Below are 14537 nucleotides of genomic sequence, written 5' to 3'. Positions count from 1 at the left end.
ATGTGTGGAAAGAAAAGCAGTGTTCCTTGCTGTTAAATGCATCTCGAAACAGCTTCCATTCTCTGTTGAGCTTCAGCAGCCCTCTTATTAGTAGCAGGCCGCCATCTGTAGCAAGGTCTGGACTTTGTCCAGTCTCCTGCCTTCTTCCTTCCAGTGTGATGAGTGCTCACTGGTGCCTCCTTCAGGATGGTGCTGGGAAGTACAGCCTGACTTAGGAGCAGAGCATGCCAGGTCTCAGGAACTGGGCCACACTGGCAGAGGGCACCCTGCTCAGTTCCTCTGCTGACAGTAGTTACCATAAGGGTGCCAGTAAGTTGCCTTCACCCTTTGACAAGATAATTCTGCGAGGACAGGAAGTCGAAAGCAGCAGGTCCAGTCACCTGTAGGATCCTATTTCTCTGAGGCTGGCCCTTCTTCACCATGAATTAGCACTTAGGTCAGCCTGACCATGTTGAGGTTCGACTGGGGAGCTTCAACAAGACTGTGCAGGCTTTCGCAGCACCCCTTGGCACCCATGGTTCCTTGGCAGGTGGTGACTGCATCTGTGTGTCTCTGGGGACGGAGCTCCTCTGCCATCTCTGGAGGGAGCTGGAGCCTGTTTCCGGGAGGGCAGTGCTCCAGTGCAGAGGGGGGCAACCCATGAACACTCATTTATCTTAAGTGGACTGGGATCACCAACATGCCACCTTTGTTTCCAAAGTTATTTAATTCTGCTTTATAAAAAGTCACACAACACAATAAAATGCTTTTAAAAGTCAGAAGTCCTGGCTTGGAAGTCAGGACCAGAGGGGCAGGAGGGAGGGCAGGGCAGATGAGGGAAGTTGGGGGATTCGGCACAACTGGGAGCATGCTGTAAGGAGGGTTCTGACCTTGAGTTCAAGGCACAGTCCAGGGACAGAAGGTAGAGGCTCACCTCTGGGCAGGTACTTGCTTGGCATCCCTGCTGGGTTTGTCCGGTGCCAGGTGTCTTCTGGGAAACTGGGAGGGGTTCAACACATACTGTGGATGTTGCAAGGAAATCTTCAGAGCTGCGCCAAGTCTGCCTCTTGGCTGGTGCAGACATGTGGTCCAGGGCAGCCCAGAGGCCTGGCAGCTCCAGGAGGGCGGTGCGCTTCATTGCAGGCTGCCTGGCAAAGGGCTCCTTGTATTGCCCTGATGTCTGCCTTCCTGTCCTTTGATGACATCACAGAAAAGGGCTCTCTCCATAGGAGTCCTGCCCAAACCTGAAAGGAGGTATCACTGTGGGGGAGCCCCTGTTAGCCAGATGGTTTTGTGGCAGGTTGAAAACTGGTCCCCCAAAGATGCCTAGTCAAGGAGTCTCAGGAACTTGTAGATGGGACCTTATCTGGTGGAAGGGCCTTTGCAGAGTCTTCAGCAATCTTGATGTGGGGAGATTGTTCTCATTGCCCACATGGGTCCTCAATGCCATCACAGGTGCCTTATGGGAAGTAGAGGGACACCTGACACACGCTGGGGTGCCCTGTGGGGGTGGGAGAGGCTGGAGTGCTGCAGCGGCTAGCTGAGGGTGAGGGGCGACAGCAGCGAGGAAGCCTAGGTTCTCCCTGAGCCTCCAGAGGAAGCTTGGTTCTGCCGACACTTCCACTGGGCCCAGTGAAACCGACTCTGGACTTCTGCCTCCAGGGGTGGGAGCATCACGGGTGGCTTTAAGACACGCAGTGTGGTCATTTGCTGTGGCAGCCAGAGCCTCCAAACGCAGAGTCCTGGGCAGCAGCTCCCTGGCCTACTCGTAGGTGTCACACCTGCTGACCTGAGGCTGTTCTCTCCCTACCCTCTCAGTATTTCCTGATGGCTCCCAAGAAGCAGGTGGTGAGCTAATCACAGGCATCTTCAGGGCTTCTGACTAGTGCTTGGCACAAAGCAGTATACACAGTCATTAAGTAGAAATAAGGAAGCAGAATCCTGTTTGGGGCAGCCAGGTCTTTTGCTTTGGTACTGTTTTCCCTCTGTTGGCCCTTCAGGAGCCAGAAAATATTTGAGACTTAGTCTGAAGTTAAAAACTTTCTCCTTCAGAATCTGTTTCCAATTTTAGAATGACAGGTTACAGTTAGATATCAGGAAGGCATATTATAACCTTCAAGGGTCTCAGGTGTTCCTGCAGAAAAGGGGCTGTCAGAGCCTAACCCTAAGGTGTATTTAGATGTGGTTCCAGTTATTGGATTCCTCATTTTTTTAAAAACCCTTTTAGCTGGACACAGTGGCATACCCCTGTAATCCCAGGGACTCAGGAAGCTGCATCAGGAAGATCACAAATTGTAGGCCAGTCTCAAAAAAGTAAAAGGGCTCGAGTGCAGCTCAGTGTAGAGCACCCCTGGGTTCAGTCCCCGGCACAAAAACAGGAGGAAAGAGGTCTTTTATTTTTTACTTCCTGTACTATATTTGAAGACCGGTAAGCATTCCTTCTTCATACCAACTTTCAGAGAGCCACCACTAGACTACCAATAGGCCAACATTAGGGGCCCTCTATTAGCCTAGGCACAGACTAAAAAGGACCCAATCTGGTCACTTGTGACCTTGAGCAGATCCCTTAGCCATTCTAAGATTGGTTATAAAACTGTCTTCGGATTTCCTGATTCGTGCCTCTGTCTTGTAATAGCTGCAATATTCTTTCTTTGGCTCAAACATACACCATGTTGTTTTCTCCCCAATGTGGTTCAGAGGCTCCAAACACTGCTGGAGGAAGCCTTTAACAAAAGGCCTCTGTCCGTCTCCACGGCTGTGTCAGTCTGCCATGTGAGCCTCCCATGCATTTCCCCTGCTGGTTCTCAGCTCTGCTGAAACTCAAGAGCAAGCAGTGGACTCTGTCCATTTGTAGGACAGCTCGTCAATGGCTGCGGACAAGGCAGGACTTCCAGGTGGCTGGAGTGCTCATGGTTTTTAATAAAGGCAGGATATCTAAAAGTGACTTAATTTTGTATCTTTTTCTTTTTTTAAATACTTAAAAAAATTTTTTTTAGTTGTAGATGGTCAAAATACCTTTTATTTTTACGTGGTGCTGAGAGTAGAACCCAGTGCTTCACACATGCTAGGCTAGTGCTCTACCACTGAGCTACAGCCCCAGCCCCTTAATTTTGTATCTTTAAGTGGATTTTCATGTAAGTATATTTTTGCTGTTGTTAGATCACATCTCAATTTTTAGGGGGTGGCAGAGGCACGGAAAATAGAGACATCAAACTAAGGCACCAAATATCACCACTGGTAACTTCCCAAAGTAACTAGCTGGGCAATTATGCCTAGCCTCTGAATTTTAAAAAGAAATTGGGGCAAAATGAATGGCTGTGACATGCAGGGCTGTACATGGGTGTCCTCACTGTGCTATTTATTCAACTGTCCTAAAATTTTTCATTAAAAAATTCTGGAAAACCAAGGCTGCTGACAGTGCAGAGGCAGGATGAGCCCTGGGGCTTGGGTGTAGGGACAGTGACTCTCCTGTCTTGGACCACTTCCCTGGCCAAGCAGCCTGATTTCTTAGTCTTGCCTTTCTTTCCTCAAATGGTGTTATCGGCACCTGGAGTTCAGTCAGAGGTGGGTCCAGGCAGCTCTACCTGAAGTTCCACAGCCTTTGGCCAGTTGCTGCTCATCAACACCAAGGAGGTGGTCCTAATAATTTAGTAGTTTTCCATTCTTTGAAAGATAAGCAAATACCTTGGTGGTGATCAAGAAAGATGGGGGGTATGGAGCGTGGATTTGGAAGTGGATGGTGGATGGTGTCAACCAGCAGTCTGTAACCTACCATCAGTGTGTCACACTGCTTGCTTGTTTTGGGTGGTAGGTGGCTGGGGATTGAACCCAGGACGTGGACATGCATGTGCTTTACTGAGCTAGAACCCCAAACTTTTTTTGTTTTTTGCAGGGTTGGGGATTGAACCCAGGGCCTCACACATACTAAGGCAAGCCCTCTACCCTACCCTAAGCTGCATCCCCAGCCCTGCATCTGCCAATTTAAAAAAGTAATTTAATTACTACATTGAAAATTTTTAAAAATTCAGTTGAAAGACTTTATTAAGAGGAAAGTGTTTCTGCTGTTTCAAGAACACAAAATATCATCATTTTAAGCCAGTAACCTAACATTTCAATTGAAAAGACATGACCACCCCAAGGGATGAAACCTTGCCCTGTGTGGGGCTCAGGAGTGGACCTGTCGGCTGAGTGGGCTGCTGCTGGCCGACGGGCTGCAGTACGAGGGCTTCCACTCCACATCTCTGCTTTACTTGCTCATCAGGACAGAGCTTGGCTTCGGTCCTGCCTTCCACAGATGGCAGAGGAGGGGTCCTGGAAAGGCACATGCGGCTGACAGTCTGGGAGGGGCTGCCGCAGGACCTCTCCAGAGCACCCTGAGAGGGGGCAGGGCAGCAAGAGCCTGGGTGCAGGTGGGAGATGAAGTATAGCAGGACAGGGCTTCCCCAACTGTGAATCACACTGACAGTGACAAATAGAAACATTTGTGAAATGGGATGAAATGCCAGCACTGGGTTGATCCAGGCAGATCCTGGGAAAACAGCTGACACGGGTGAGCAGGTACCAGTGAGCAGGAGTGCAGTTGCCTGGCGTGGCTCCTGGGGCAGCTGCGGAGCTGGAGAGCAGACCTGAAGGGGGTGGAGCGCAGAGAGGAGCCTCAGTGGGCAGTGCCAGGGTCCTGCCCTGTCCCAGAAGAAACCAAAGGCGCTCCTAGATCAGCAGGAAGAGGTGACAGGAGACTGGGGGACACCCCTGCCTTGTGCTCTGGGAGGACTGAGGTGACACCAACAGGCTGAAGGCCTTAGGCAGGAGGCAGAGTGAGATGGGAGGGGCACTGCCTGAGGAATGCCATCAGCAAGCATTATTTTGGGGGGCACAGATCCTAGGGAGTTCAGTTGTAGGCTGGCTGACTTTAGGAAATGGAAGAAAGGCCCATCTGGTCATTAAACAGGAGCAATTGAAAGTGCCCAGTGACCTGGCAAGAGGAAGAGCTGGCAGGGGTGCCCTAGAAGGAACATGCACAGAGGTGCACATAAGAGACAGGAAGAGGGCCGAGGGCAGAGGAGGCACTCAGGGCAAGAGACCTGGCAGAAGGGGAAAGGGAGGTTTGCTTCAGAAGGAGCAAGACCCTGAACAGCAGCCGGCAGCCAGCAGCCAGCTGCCTTGGGAAATTTAAGGCCACAGACTTCCCGAGAGTCTGGGAGAAAGAACCTTCTTTTATTTATTTATTTATTTTTGGTCGTGGGAATTGAATCCAGAGGCTCTTTACCACTTAATCAAATCCTGAGCTCTTTAATTTTTGAGACAGGTTCTCTGTAAATCTTGGAGGACAGCCTCAAACTTACAACAGCCCATCTTAGGCTCTGGAGTGGCTGGGGTTATAGGTGTGTGCACTGTGCTGAGAAAGCACATTTTACACAGGAGTCATGAGCGTGGGGAAGAGGCAGGCTCAGGCCAACTTCTGGGCACAGGTAGTGGGCAGAGGAAAGATGCCCCATGGAGGAGAAGGGCAGCTGAAGCCACAGCCGCCTGCAAGAGAGGGTGAAAAGAGCAGAACAGGCGGAGATGCAGGCCACCAGATGAAGTGGGGTGTCAGGAGGGCTGCAGCACTGCTTGGCCGCTGCCTATAGGCTCTAGGTACGAGCAAACAATGGCAGAGTAGGCCAAAAGCAGAGGAGAGGTGGAAATGAAGGGACAAGGCAAGAGAGGCCTGCAGGCAGTTGCAGAGGCTGAGCTTTAGGGCAGGCCCTGCTCTGTGAGGGCAGGATCCAAGGAAATGCAAGCAGGGACACTGCTGTTAGGAGGAGGAATGTGGACCCGAGTGAAGGGCCCAGAGCCACGGGCTGTAGACTTGAGGTGCCCAGGTGGTGCAGGCTGCCTAGGCTGGGAAGGCCTGAGGCTGCCCGTACCTTCAGAAGTCCTGGGACTTATAGATGGCACAGTCGCTACCGACATCCCACTCCAGCCTCTGGAAGAGGCACACCGTGGAGCTCTCCAGCAGTAAGCCACTCAGGATGGCCAGTAGGGACAGCTTCCGGTTGATGCTCAGGGCCACTGTGAAAGAAGAGGCAGCCAACACAGTCTTAGGAGTCTCAATGACACTGGAATATGAATTCTGTGAGTGTGAGCTGTTTGACAAAGATGTTCTTAGGACATGTACACTATTTATATTTCTCTGCTTGCTTCCTTTTCTAGCACTTCCATCAGCAAGCCTTTGAGAAAATCAAAGCTTCTGCTCTTAACAAACTGAGCTTCTCAAATCGAGAGACAGAGGGCTGGGGATGTGGCTCGAGCGGTAGCGCGCTCGTCTGGCATGCGTGTGGCCCGGGTTCGATCCTCAGCACCACATACAAACAAAGATGTTGTGTCCGCCGATAACTAAAAAATAAATATTAAAATTCTCTCTCTCTCTCTCTAAAAAAAAAAAAAAAAATCGAGAGACAGTTTCATCAACATTTGGAAAAACAAAAAGCAGACTCCCGGGTTCTAAAGAGAGCAACAGAGGAGAACCATAGTCTCAAGGTCACATTTGCAAGAGGGTAAGTATGATGGTGACAGCATCAGAAAACAGTCATTAAAACGATGACAGGAAGAAGGGAAGACTTGTTTCCTGGCGTGGCTGGTGCTGCCTGCTGTGGATGCCCATGCCTGGCATGCATCCTGGGGTGGCAACTGCCTGGCCTTGTTAATTCTGGCCATGCCACTCAGCCCTTGCAGTCCCGTGAACTCATTCACAAAAGTAATGCAACAAAGGCCACCCACGAGTCTCACAGGACAGGGGGAGGGTAGAGGAGGGCACCTGGTCACAGAGAATGAACCCTGAGCACCGATCTGTGCAAGGGACTACAGGCACGCCAGCCTTCTGTGGCCCCAGAAGCAACCACAGGGTTCCGCAGGCCCAGAAGCAAGGCTTCACCTTCCCTGTGGGTGGGAGGCAGAGGAGCACAGCAGAAGCTTACCTCTGACCGCCTGGAAGTTTGACGTCAGCACAAACACTTTGATGAGCTTGAGGCACAGAGGAGTATAGTCATGCTCCCAGATGACAGCCGGGATCAGCAGGAGCTTCCCGTAGCTTGACAACAGCAGCGCTTTAAGCAACAAAATAAAGTGGGGCTTTCTCTTTGTTGTCCTAGGTCGTTCTGCCCACAGGAAAGTAAAAATGCCAATGAAAAAGGCAGTCTGTTCTGAGAGGAAATGGGAAATGAAAACATGTATATCTCCATCCAAACTACACCTCAGAACAAGCAACCCTCAATTCCAGACTACGACTGATCCCCTGAATATCTCCATCCAAACTACACTCTCAGAACAAGCAACCCTCAACTCCAAACTGCAACAGATCCCCTGACTCCCACAGGAATGTTTCCACAATACCAGACCCTCTTTCTCCCCAGCGCCCTGGCCTTTGTGTCTCACCTGGCCAGCAGGAGCCGACAAATACATGTCAACATACTCTAACCAAGCCTGTCAATGTCCCCTGAAAAAAAGCAGCTCTGAAAGACGATGGTAGCCCACTCTGTGAAGGCTTCTGGGCAGAGGGAGTCAAAGGGCCAACGAAGGCTGCCAGGTCCGAGGCCTGGAGCTGTTCTGAGGCCTCTGCAGGCACTGTTTTGGTCTGTTCTCCCACTAGGCACCCACAAGACTTGGAATGTTTTGTTACCTAAACTAAAAGACTTCCCTTATTCATTTTAATAATATATCTGAGTGCAAAATAGAAGTTTATTAAAGGACAGCAGAAAAGACTTCTCCCGGAGGAAGAAGGGGACCCAAGAGATGGAATTCCGCAATTTCTTATACCCTAGAAAATATTCTTGAAATATGGAGTCCAGATTAGAGGAGGCAGCAGCTGCCCTGGCATCCCAGGACCATGGGACTGCACCATCTGTCAGACCCTGCCCAACGGGGCCTCATGTGTGCAACCGCTGTGGGTAGGACTGTTAACCTTCCACTCACCCACCCACATGCATTCTGAGTGGCCTGTCCTTAGCTCTCTTTTCCCCATGAGCTGTGTTATACCTCCAGAATCAGGTTCCTCTGGAACATGTGTCATATTAAAGCAGGTTTAGATGTGTGGTGTTGCCCAAGATTTAGGGTAAGAAATCAAGAGGTGAAATGATTGGGTTATGATAGCCTTAACCCAATCAGCGAATCAATCCCCTGACAGGGATTCACTTGGTGGTGACTGAGAGCCAGCAGGCTGTGTCACTGCGGGGTGTGCTTCTGGGGTATATGTTTTGTCGTTGTTGAGCCAAGCTCTCTGCTTCCTGGAGCCATGTTCCCAGCTGCTTTCCTTGGCCACACATATCTGCCTTGATGTTCTTTCTGGCTCACCTCAAGCCCTGAGGAATGGAGCTGGCTGGCTGGGATGGAGGCCTCTGAAGTGTGAGCCCCAAAATAAACTTTTCCTCCTCTAACTGTTCTTGTCAGGTCTTTGAGTTATAGTAGTAAGCAAAAAAGCTGACCAGAATATAAGTTGGTACTGAGAAGTGAGGTGGAAGGCTTCAGGGTGCTGAGAAGGCAGAGGGCCAGGGTCTAGGGTCAGGAAGGTCTAGATTAGAGACACACACTTGGGAGTTCTGAGAAGGCAGATGAGAAGACCAAGGGAGTGATGATGAGAGAGAGGGCACGCAGGCCAGAAATATGACATTGGAATGGACTGGAGACTTCATACCACTAAAATGATATTCGTTATAGCCAAAGGATTTATCTATTATTATCATTTTTAAAGTTCTTTTTTTTGGGGGGGGGGTGGGACCAGGGATTGAACTCAGGGGCACTCAACCACTGAGTCACATCCCCAGCAGTATTTTGTATTTTATTTAGAAACAGGGTCTCACTGAGTTGCTTAGCACCTCATTGTTGCCGAGGCTGGCTTTGAACCTACGATCCTCCTGCCTCAGCCTCTCGAGCTGCTGGGATTACAGGCATGTGATTACAGGTGTGTGCCACCACGTCCAGCCAAAACTCTTTTTTTTTTAATAGGGGGTTTCACTGTGTGGCCCAGGCTGCCTTGATCTCCTGGGCTCAAGTGATCTTCTGGCCTCAGTTGTCTGAGAAGCTGGGACTCTAGTTGGTTCCTGTGCCCTTTAATTGAAGGATTTAGCAGCAGAGAATCATAGAAATTAGTATGAAAATAGCCACAGAAATCAATTTCACATAATTCTGACCCTAGAAGGACAAGTCACAAATCTGAATGCTGAGAAAGAACTTTCCGAACATGAATGTGTTGGGCACGGAGGGTAGGGTGGGGTGGGGTGGTGGGTAGCCTATTTCCCCAAGGAACAAGGCAGTTAAGTTGCAAGCTTTCCCTATTCAATATATTGCATTAGTACTAAGCAGCTGGCTAATGCATTGTCAGTTTGTTTTTTAATAAAGATGGGGTTTAATAATCTTCAAATTGGATAATCAGAAATTTAAAATTACAACTTTTATCAACATTTCAAAACATTTTATGAAACTTTCTAATATTAAATATGACTATTTCTATGCACGTTTGTTAACAAATAAGAAAGTATGTGATTTAGATGAACTCATCTAGCAGGGTAATGGTAGAGCTGAAAATTTAGTCTCAAGTGCTATATTAACTATCTCCTCTTGTCAAGGATTAAAACCATTTGTCTTAGTTTTGTTTTTTGGTACCAGGTATTGAACCTCGGGGGGCTTAACCACTGAGCCACATCCCCAGCCCTTTTTATTTTATTTTGAGACAAGATCTCACTAAGTTGCTTCGGGACCTGTTAAGTTGCTGAGGCTGGCTTTGAACTCCTGTCTCAGCCTCCTGAGCTGCTGAGATAACAGGAATGCACCACAGTGCCAAAATAGTTAAGTACTAGGTTTATAAGAATGGAAAGGTAGGCATCTCCTTACCTAAAGAAGCAATGGCAAACATCCGATAGAAGTCCCATTCTTTGGCGTATCTGATCAAGTCATCAGGAGCAGTGTTCTGTGTTGAATCTTGAAGCTGCCACCACCTCAGGTATGCTTCACAAAGCAAGCAAAACATGCAGAGTTTTCCATGGATCTAAAGGTCAAAGACATTGCCACTCAATCAGGTAAAGAAGCACTCAGTTATATGGAGTATCAATAGGCACAGCTGTAGGTTTGAAGACTGTCCCCTGTAGTCCATTTTCAAATTTAGAACTGCCCAATAAAGTGGCCAGTTGTATCTATTCTGAAAATCTGTGGTTCTTTTGTGATACTGGGGATTGAACCCAGGGGTGCTTTACCATTGAGCTACCCACCCCTGGCCTATTTTTTTTAAATAGTGTCTTGCTAATTTGTTGAGGCTGGCCTCAAACTTGCAAACCTCCTGCCTCAGACTCCCAAGTCACTAGGATTATAGGTGTGTGTTACTGTGCTCAGCAAATCAAGTTTTTTTTTTTAATTTTTTTATAGTTATAGACGGACAGCATGCCTTTATTTTATTTTATGTGGTGTTAAGGGTCAAACCCAGTGCCTCATGTGCCAGGGAAACAAGCGCTCTGCCACTAGCTACAGCCCTATCCTAAATCACAGGTCCTTTATGGGGGGTTGGGGTGCCAGGGATTGAACTCAGGGGCACTCAACCACTGAACCACATCTCCAGCCCTATTTTTTTTGTGTGTGTGGGAGGGTATGGGGATTGAACCCAGGAGTGCTTAACCACTGAGCCACATCCCCAGCCCTTTTTTATATTTTATTTAGAGACAGAGTCTCACCAAATTGCTAAGTGCCTTGTTAATCTGCTGAGGCGGCCTTTGAACTCACAATCCTCCTGCCTCAGCTTCCAGAGCTGCTAGGATTATAGGTGTGCGCTACTGTGCTGGGATCCAAATCAGAGGTTCCTAATCAGCACTGGCCAATGGAATCACATAGGGAGATTTTTCAAATTACGAATGTCAGGGCCACAGTCCTAAGTCAGAATCTAAATCTACTAAATCTACTAAATCTAAATCTAAATCTACTAAACCCTAGACGTGTATATTTTATAGCAATTCCTAGGGGAACTCTAACATGTACATAAGAATCATTGCTTAAAATATTTCACCATTTGTTACATTTTTGACACAAAATTTATGTGACCCACATTATAGGTGCAGACAACAGTCAGAGAATACATTTAATCTAAGGTTCCAAGCAGCACAGAAGGAACTGTTGGTATGAACGTGAACTAAAAAAAAAAAAAAAAAAAAAAAAAGCCTCTGGATAGTTGAGTACAAATCAATACTGAAAGAAAACGGTTAAAAGGAAAACTAAGCTGGATGTCTGATGGTCAACAGGGACTACTGAGCAGTAAGAGCTGCCCCCTCCTGGCTCCTCCTAGGAATCGAGCCTCTGCCCCTATGCCAACCAGCGTGACCCACACTAGAGTCCAGCATGCTTGGAGGCTCTCAGTGAGCACAGGGATGCCTGGAACCCTTGGGGAGCTGTGACTACGCAGATGCCAGGAGGCCTTAGCTTGGAATGTTTCCCCTTCCACTGGCCAACCAGATGGTCCTAGATGTGCAGCTGAGGCTGAGAATCAATGCTCCGGTGACTCAGCTATGGGATGGGGCAGGGATAAATCAACTGTTAATATCTACCTTAGGGCAAATTTAGGGTTGCTAAATCAAGTACATGAAAATATAGGACACTCAGTTAAATTTAGGTTTCATATAAAAACAAATAATTTGTACAAGTGTGCTCCATGCAACATTTGGTACATACCTTTCTTTGTTTTTCTGATTTTCAAAGGTTCTGGGTATCCTGTATTTTACCCATCAATCCTACTCAAACTACTCAAGTGTTTACCATGCAATATACTAGATTATGTTTTGAAAACTACTTTAAAAGTTAGGACTTTCCTAAAAACTCAGTGTTGTTATATTCACCTCATACATTTCCTTAGCAGCAGAGTTTGAAATGAAACAAATTATGTTTTTCATAGTTTTCTTTTAATGTTTGTCTATTTCTCTTAGGTATGATTCTTTCCCTACCCAGCTGTTTGATTTCATTCTGTTGAGAACCCATTCAATAGGTAGCCCACTGAAGAGCCATCATAACTAGTTGTTTGCATCTTGCCAGTGGCCAAAGCTCACCCCGTGCATCAACATCTGTTAATTTTAGAAATTTCCAGCCATGTTGAGAAAAGACCCATACTCCAGTCAGAATTTCTTTCACTTTAGTCTTTCAAAATTCAAAAGCATCACCAAGTAACATTAAAAAACTGCCACAACTCACATTTATTTTGGTATTGAAAAGTATATGTCTGTAGGCCTGGGCTTTGCACAAAATAGCATTGATCAAGATGATAACAGGATCATACTCAATGTATTTGTCTACAGGTTTTTGGCAGGATTTCTGAAATAACACAGATAATGTTAGAACAAGCAAATTTACACATTCTGAAATCTTAGTCAATTTCAGATTGACTAAGCACCCTCCACCGTCTCTACTGTAGCAGACTTGTAGAGCAATAAGGCCACATCCATATTTAGGTATACTTCCATTCATATAAAAATGTTCCTATATGTAAGATATGGCTTTACAAGAGACTAAATATAAGCTTCTAGGTTAGAAATATGAATTTCAATGTCAGATTTGGGAAGCTAAAAGATAGTCAACTTAAAGGCTAATTCCCGGAAGATTCTACTTTCAACTCTATCTTTGATCTATAGGAATTGTTAAAAGACAACCTTACAGTGTCCTTCGCTGATCGACTATTGCCATTGGCTTGATGGCCCCAGTGTTGTGGTCCTGAAACATGACTTGGAGTGGTCTCACTCCAGGCTGCGCAGCACCCTCTGACGTCTCTACTGTAGCAGAGAGCTCATGTTCCTTCCTGTTCTCAGTGCTGATGAGGAATATCCAGGCTTCCCTCTGCCTGTTGGCTCAGGATTCTTGGCATGGTGTCCTGTTCTTTACTCAGCTTCTGAGAATAGGGGTGTGTGGCCTGGGCCTAGGTCACCAATCACTGCTTTCTTGGTTTCCATAGCATGTGCTGCTAAATAGCCTTCCACAAAGATCACCAGGTTCAATAGAGTTGGGTTCTCTGGACACCTGACTACAATGTAGTCACATCCAGTACCAGCAGAACATGGACTTGTGGAAGCAGTGCTAATTACAAAGCTACAATTCACTGCAAAAAGACTGGTGGCTACAATTCAAATGAGACATTTTGAAACTCTGACTAGATAAAACAGAAATGGAAGGAGAAGCAACCAGTATACAAAACACTGGCATGGCCTTTTTGTTACACCAAAACACTAGAAGATTATTAACCCTGTGCTTCAATACAAAATTGAATTCAATTCTAATTTGAAGAGCTTCTCCATTTCATTCATGTCATTATAGGAAACAGGCTTGTTTGTCCAATCCCCAAGTAAATCAGCAAGGGAGATGTGCCACTCCTCAAACTCAAATCCAAGCAATGAAACAGAGGCTGGGAAGCCACAGTGGAGGAATGAATGAATGATTTTATGGGGCTGGGGACTGAACTCAGGACCTAGCACATGCTGGAGGGGTGCCATACCACTGAGCTACAATCCTAACCCTTTTAAACATTTTATTTAGAGACAGTTTTGCTAAGTTGTCCAGGGTGGCCAGGAATTTGCATTGCTTCTGCCTCTGCCATCCCCAAGGACCTGGGATTACAGGCACAGGCCACTGTGCCTGGCAGGAGTTCATATTTCTGCGGCTCTCTTCTTGAGTAAAGAGTGTGTCAGCTTTAAACAGAAGCTAGAGTTGACAACCCCAGATTCACAGGCAAGGCTCTCTCATAGATCCCTCCCGTGCTATTCCTGTGAAGCACACGTCCTCCCTTCATGGTGGAATGCTCCTGCATTTTTAAATGGGTTCCTGCCTGTCCTTCAGAAATTCTCTAAACCCCATCTTTATAAGTAGGTCAGCAAACACCAGCAGCAGGAGGCACAAGCTTCTGCTCCTAGTGCACCCACTCCTTCAAGCGACAGTCACTCCGCGAGCGGCTGTGCGTTCCTAGCAAGAGCTCCTTCTCAGTCACTCTCAGATCAGCCACATTCAAGACGCCGGACGGTCACCTGAGGCCACTGTCTTTAGCCCCCAGGATCTTAAGAGTTTGCCAAGGGAAGACAAGCATGCCCCCCCCATGACAGGGGGCCCAGAAAGGGCAGCGTCCAGCGCCACCCTACTTGCGTGGCCGTCCACCTCCCCATCGCAGCCGCCGACCAACGGGGCTACGGTGTCAGAGCTCACTTCCCCTCGCTCGCCTCCAGCACGGGCCTTTCCCCAAGTGCTGCCCCCCACCCGCCACTCAAGTGGAACGTCCTCCGGGTCTTCCTGGCACTGCCGCAGGCGCGCGCCGGACCGACGGAGCCTGCGTCCCCGCCCCGGGGCCCCGCCGCCGCCGCCGCCGCCCGGCCGCGCTCACGCAGATGGTGATCTTCAGTACGCCGTGGCGGTAGTCCCGGTACAGCTCCCGCGCCTCCTCATTGCACTCGATGCAGCGGTACCGGCAGGGGCCCGAGACGGTGCCCCCCGCGCCCTTGGCCGGCCGCGGACCGCTGCGCCCGCCCGTTCCCATGGTCACGGGTGCCCTTCCGGTCCCGGGCGGAAGTCACGACGCC

At 48.2% G+C, this 14537-nt stretch overlaps 1 protein-coding gene across 4 annotated transcripts; it reads right to left on the bottom strand.

The window, feature by feature from the left end:
* Positions 1 to 3985: 3985 nt before the first annotated feature.
* On the bottom strand, positions 3986 to 14531 carry Arv1 (ARV1 fatty acid homeostasis modulator). Of its 4 annotated transcripts, none has more exons than XM_077105083.1 (6): positions 14342 to 14531; positions 12175 to 12294; positions 9844 to 9997; positions 6936 to 7160; positions 5886 to 6030; positions 3986 to 4604 (listed from the first exon to the last, which is right to left on the bottom strand). In XM_077105083.1, exons 1-5 carry the CDS (start codon positions 14492 to 14494, stop codon positions 5888 to 5890), a joined length of 795 nt encoding a protein of 264 aa, XP_076961198.1. In that variant the 5' UTR covers positions 14495 to 14531; the 3' UTR covers positions 3986 to 4604; positions 5886 to 5887. The 4 variants fall into 4 exon arrangements, with proteins under 4 accessions (XP_076961198.1, XP_076961199.1, XP_076961200.1 ...); XM_077105084.1 differs by having other exon boundaries at positions 6936 to 7115; XM_077105085.1 differs by having other exon boundaries at positions 6936 to 7064.
* Positions 14532 to 14537: the final 6 nt, after the last annotated feature.

The sequence above is a fragment of the Callospermophilus lateralis genome, chromosome 13, assembly GCF_048772815.1.
Source record: "Callospermophilus lateralis isolate mCalLat2 chromosome 13, mCalLat2.hap1, whole genome shotgun sequence".
Classification (NCBI taxonomy): domain Eukaryota; kingdom Metazoa; phylum Chordata; class Mammalia; order Rodentia; family Sciuridae; genus Callospermophilus; species Callospermophilus lateralis.
The sequence above is the reverse complement of the archived record's forward strand: the minus strand, read 5'-3'. Positions and strand labels throughout refer to the sequence as shown.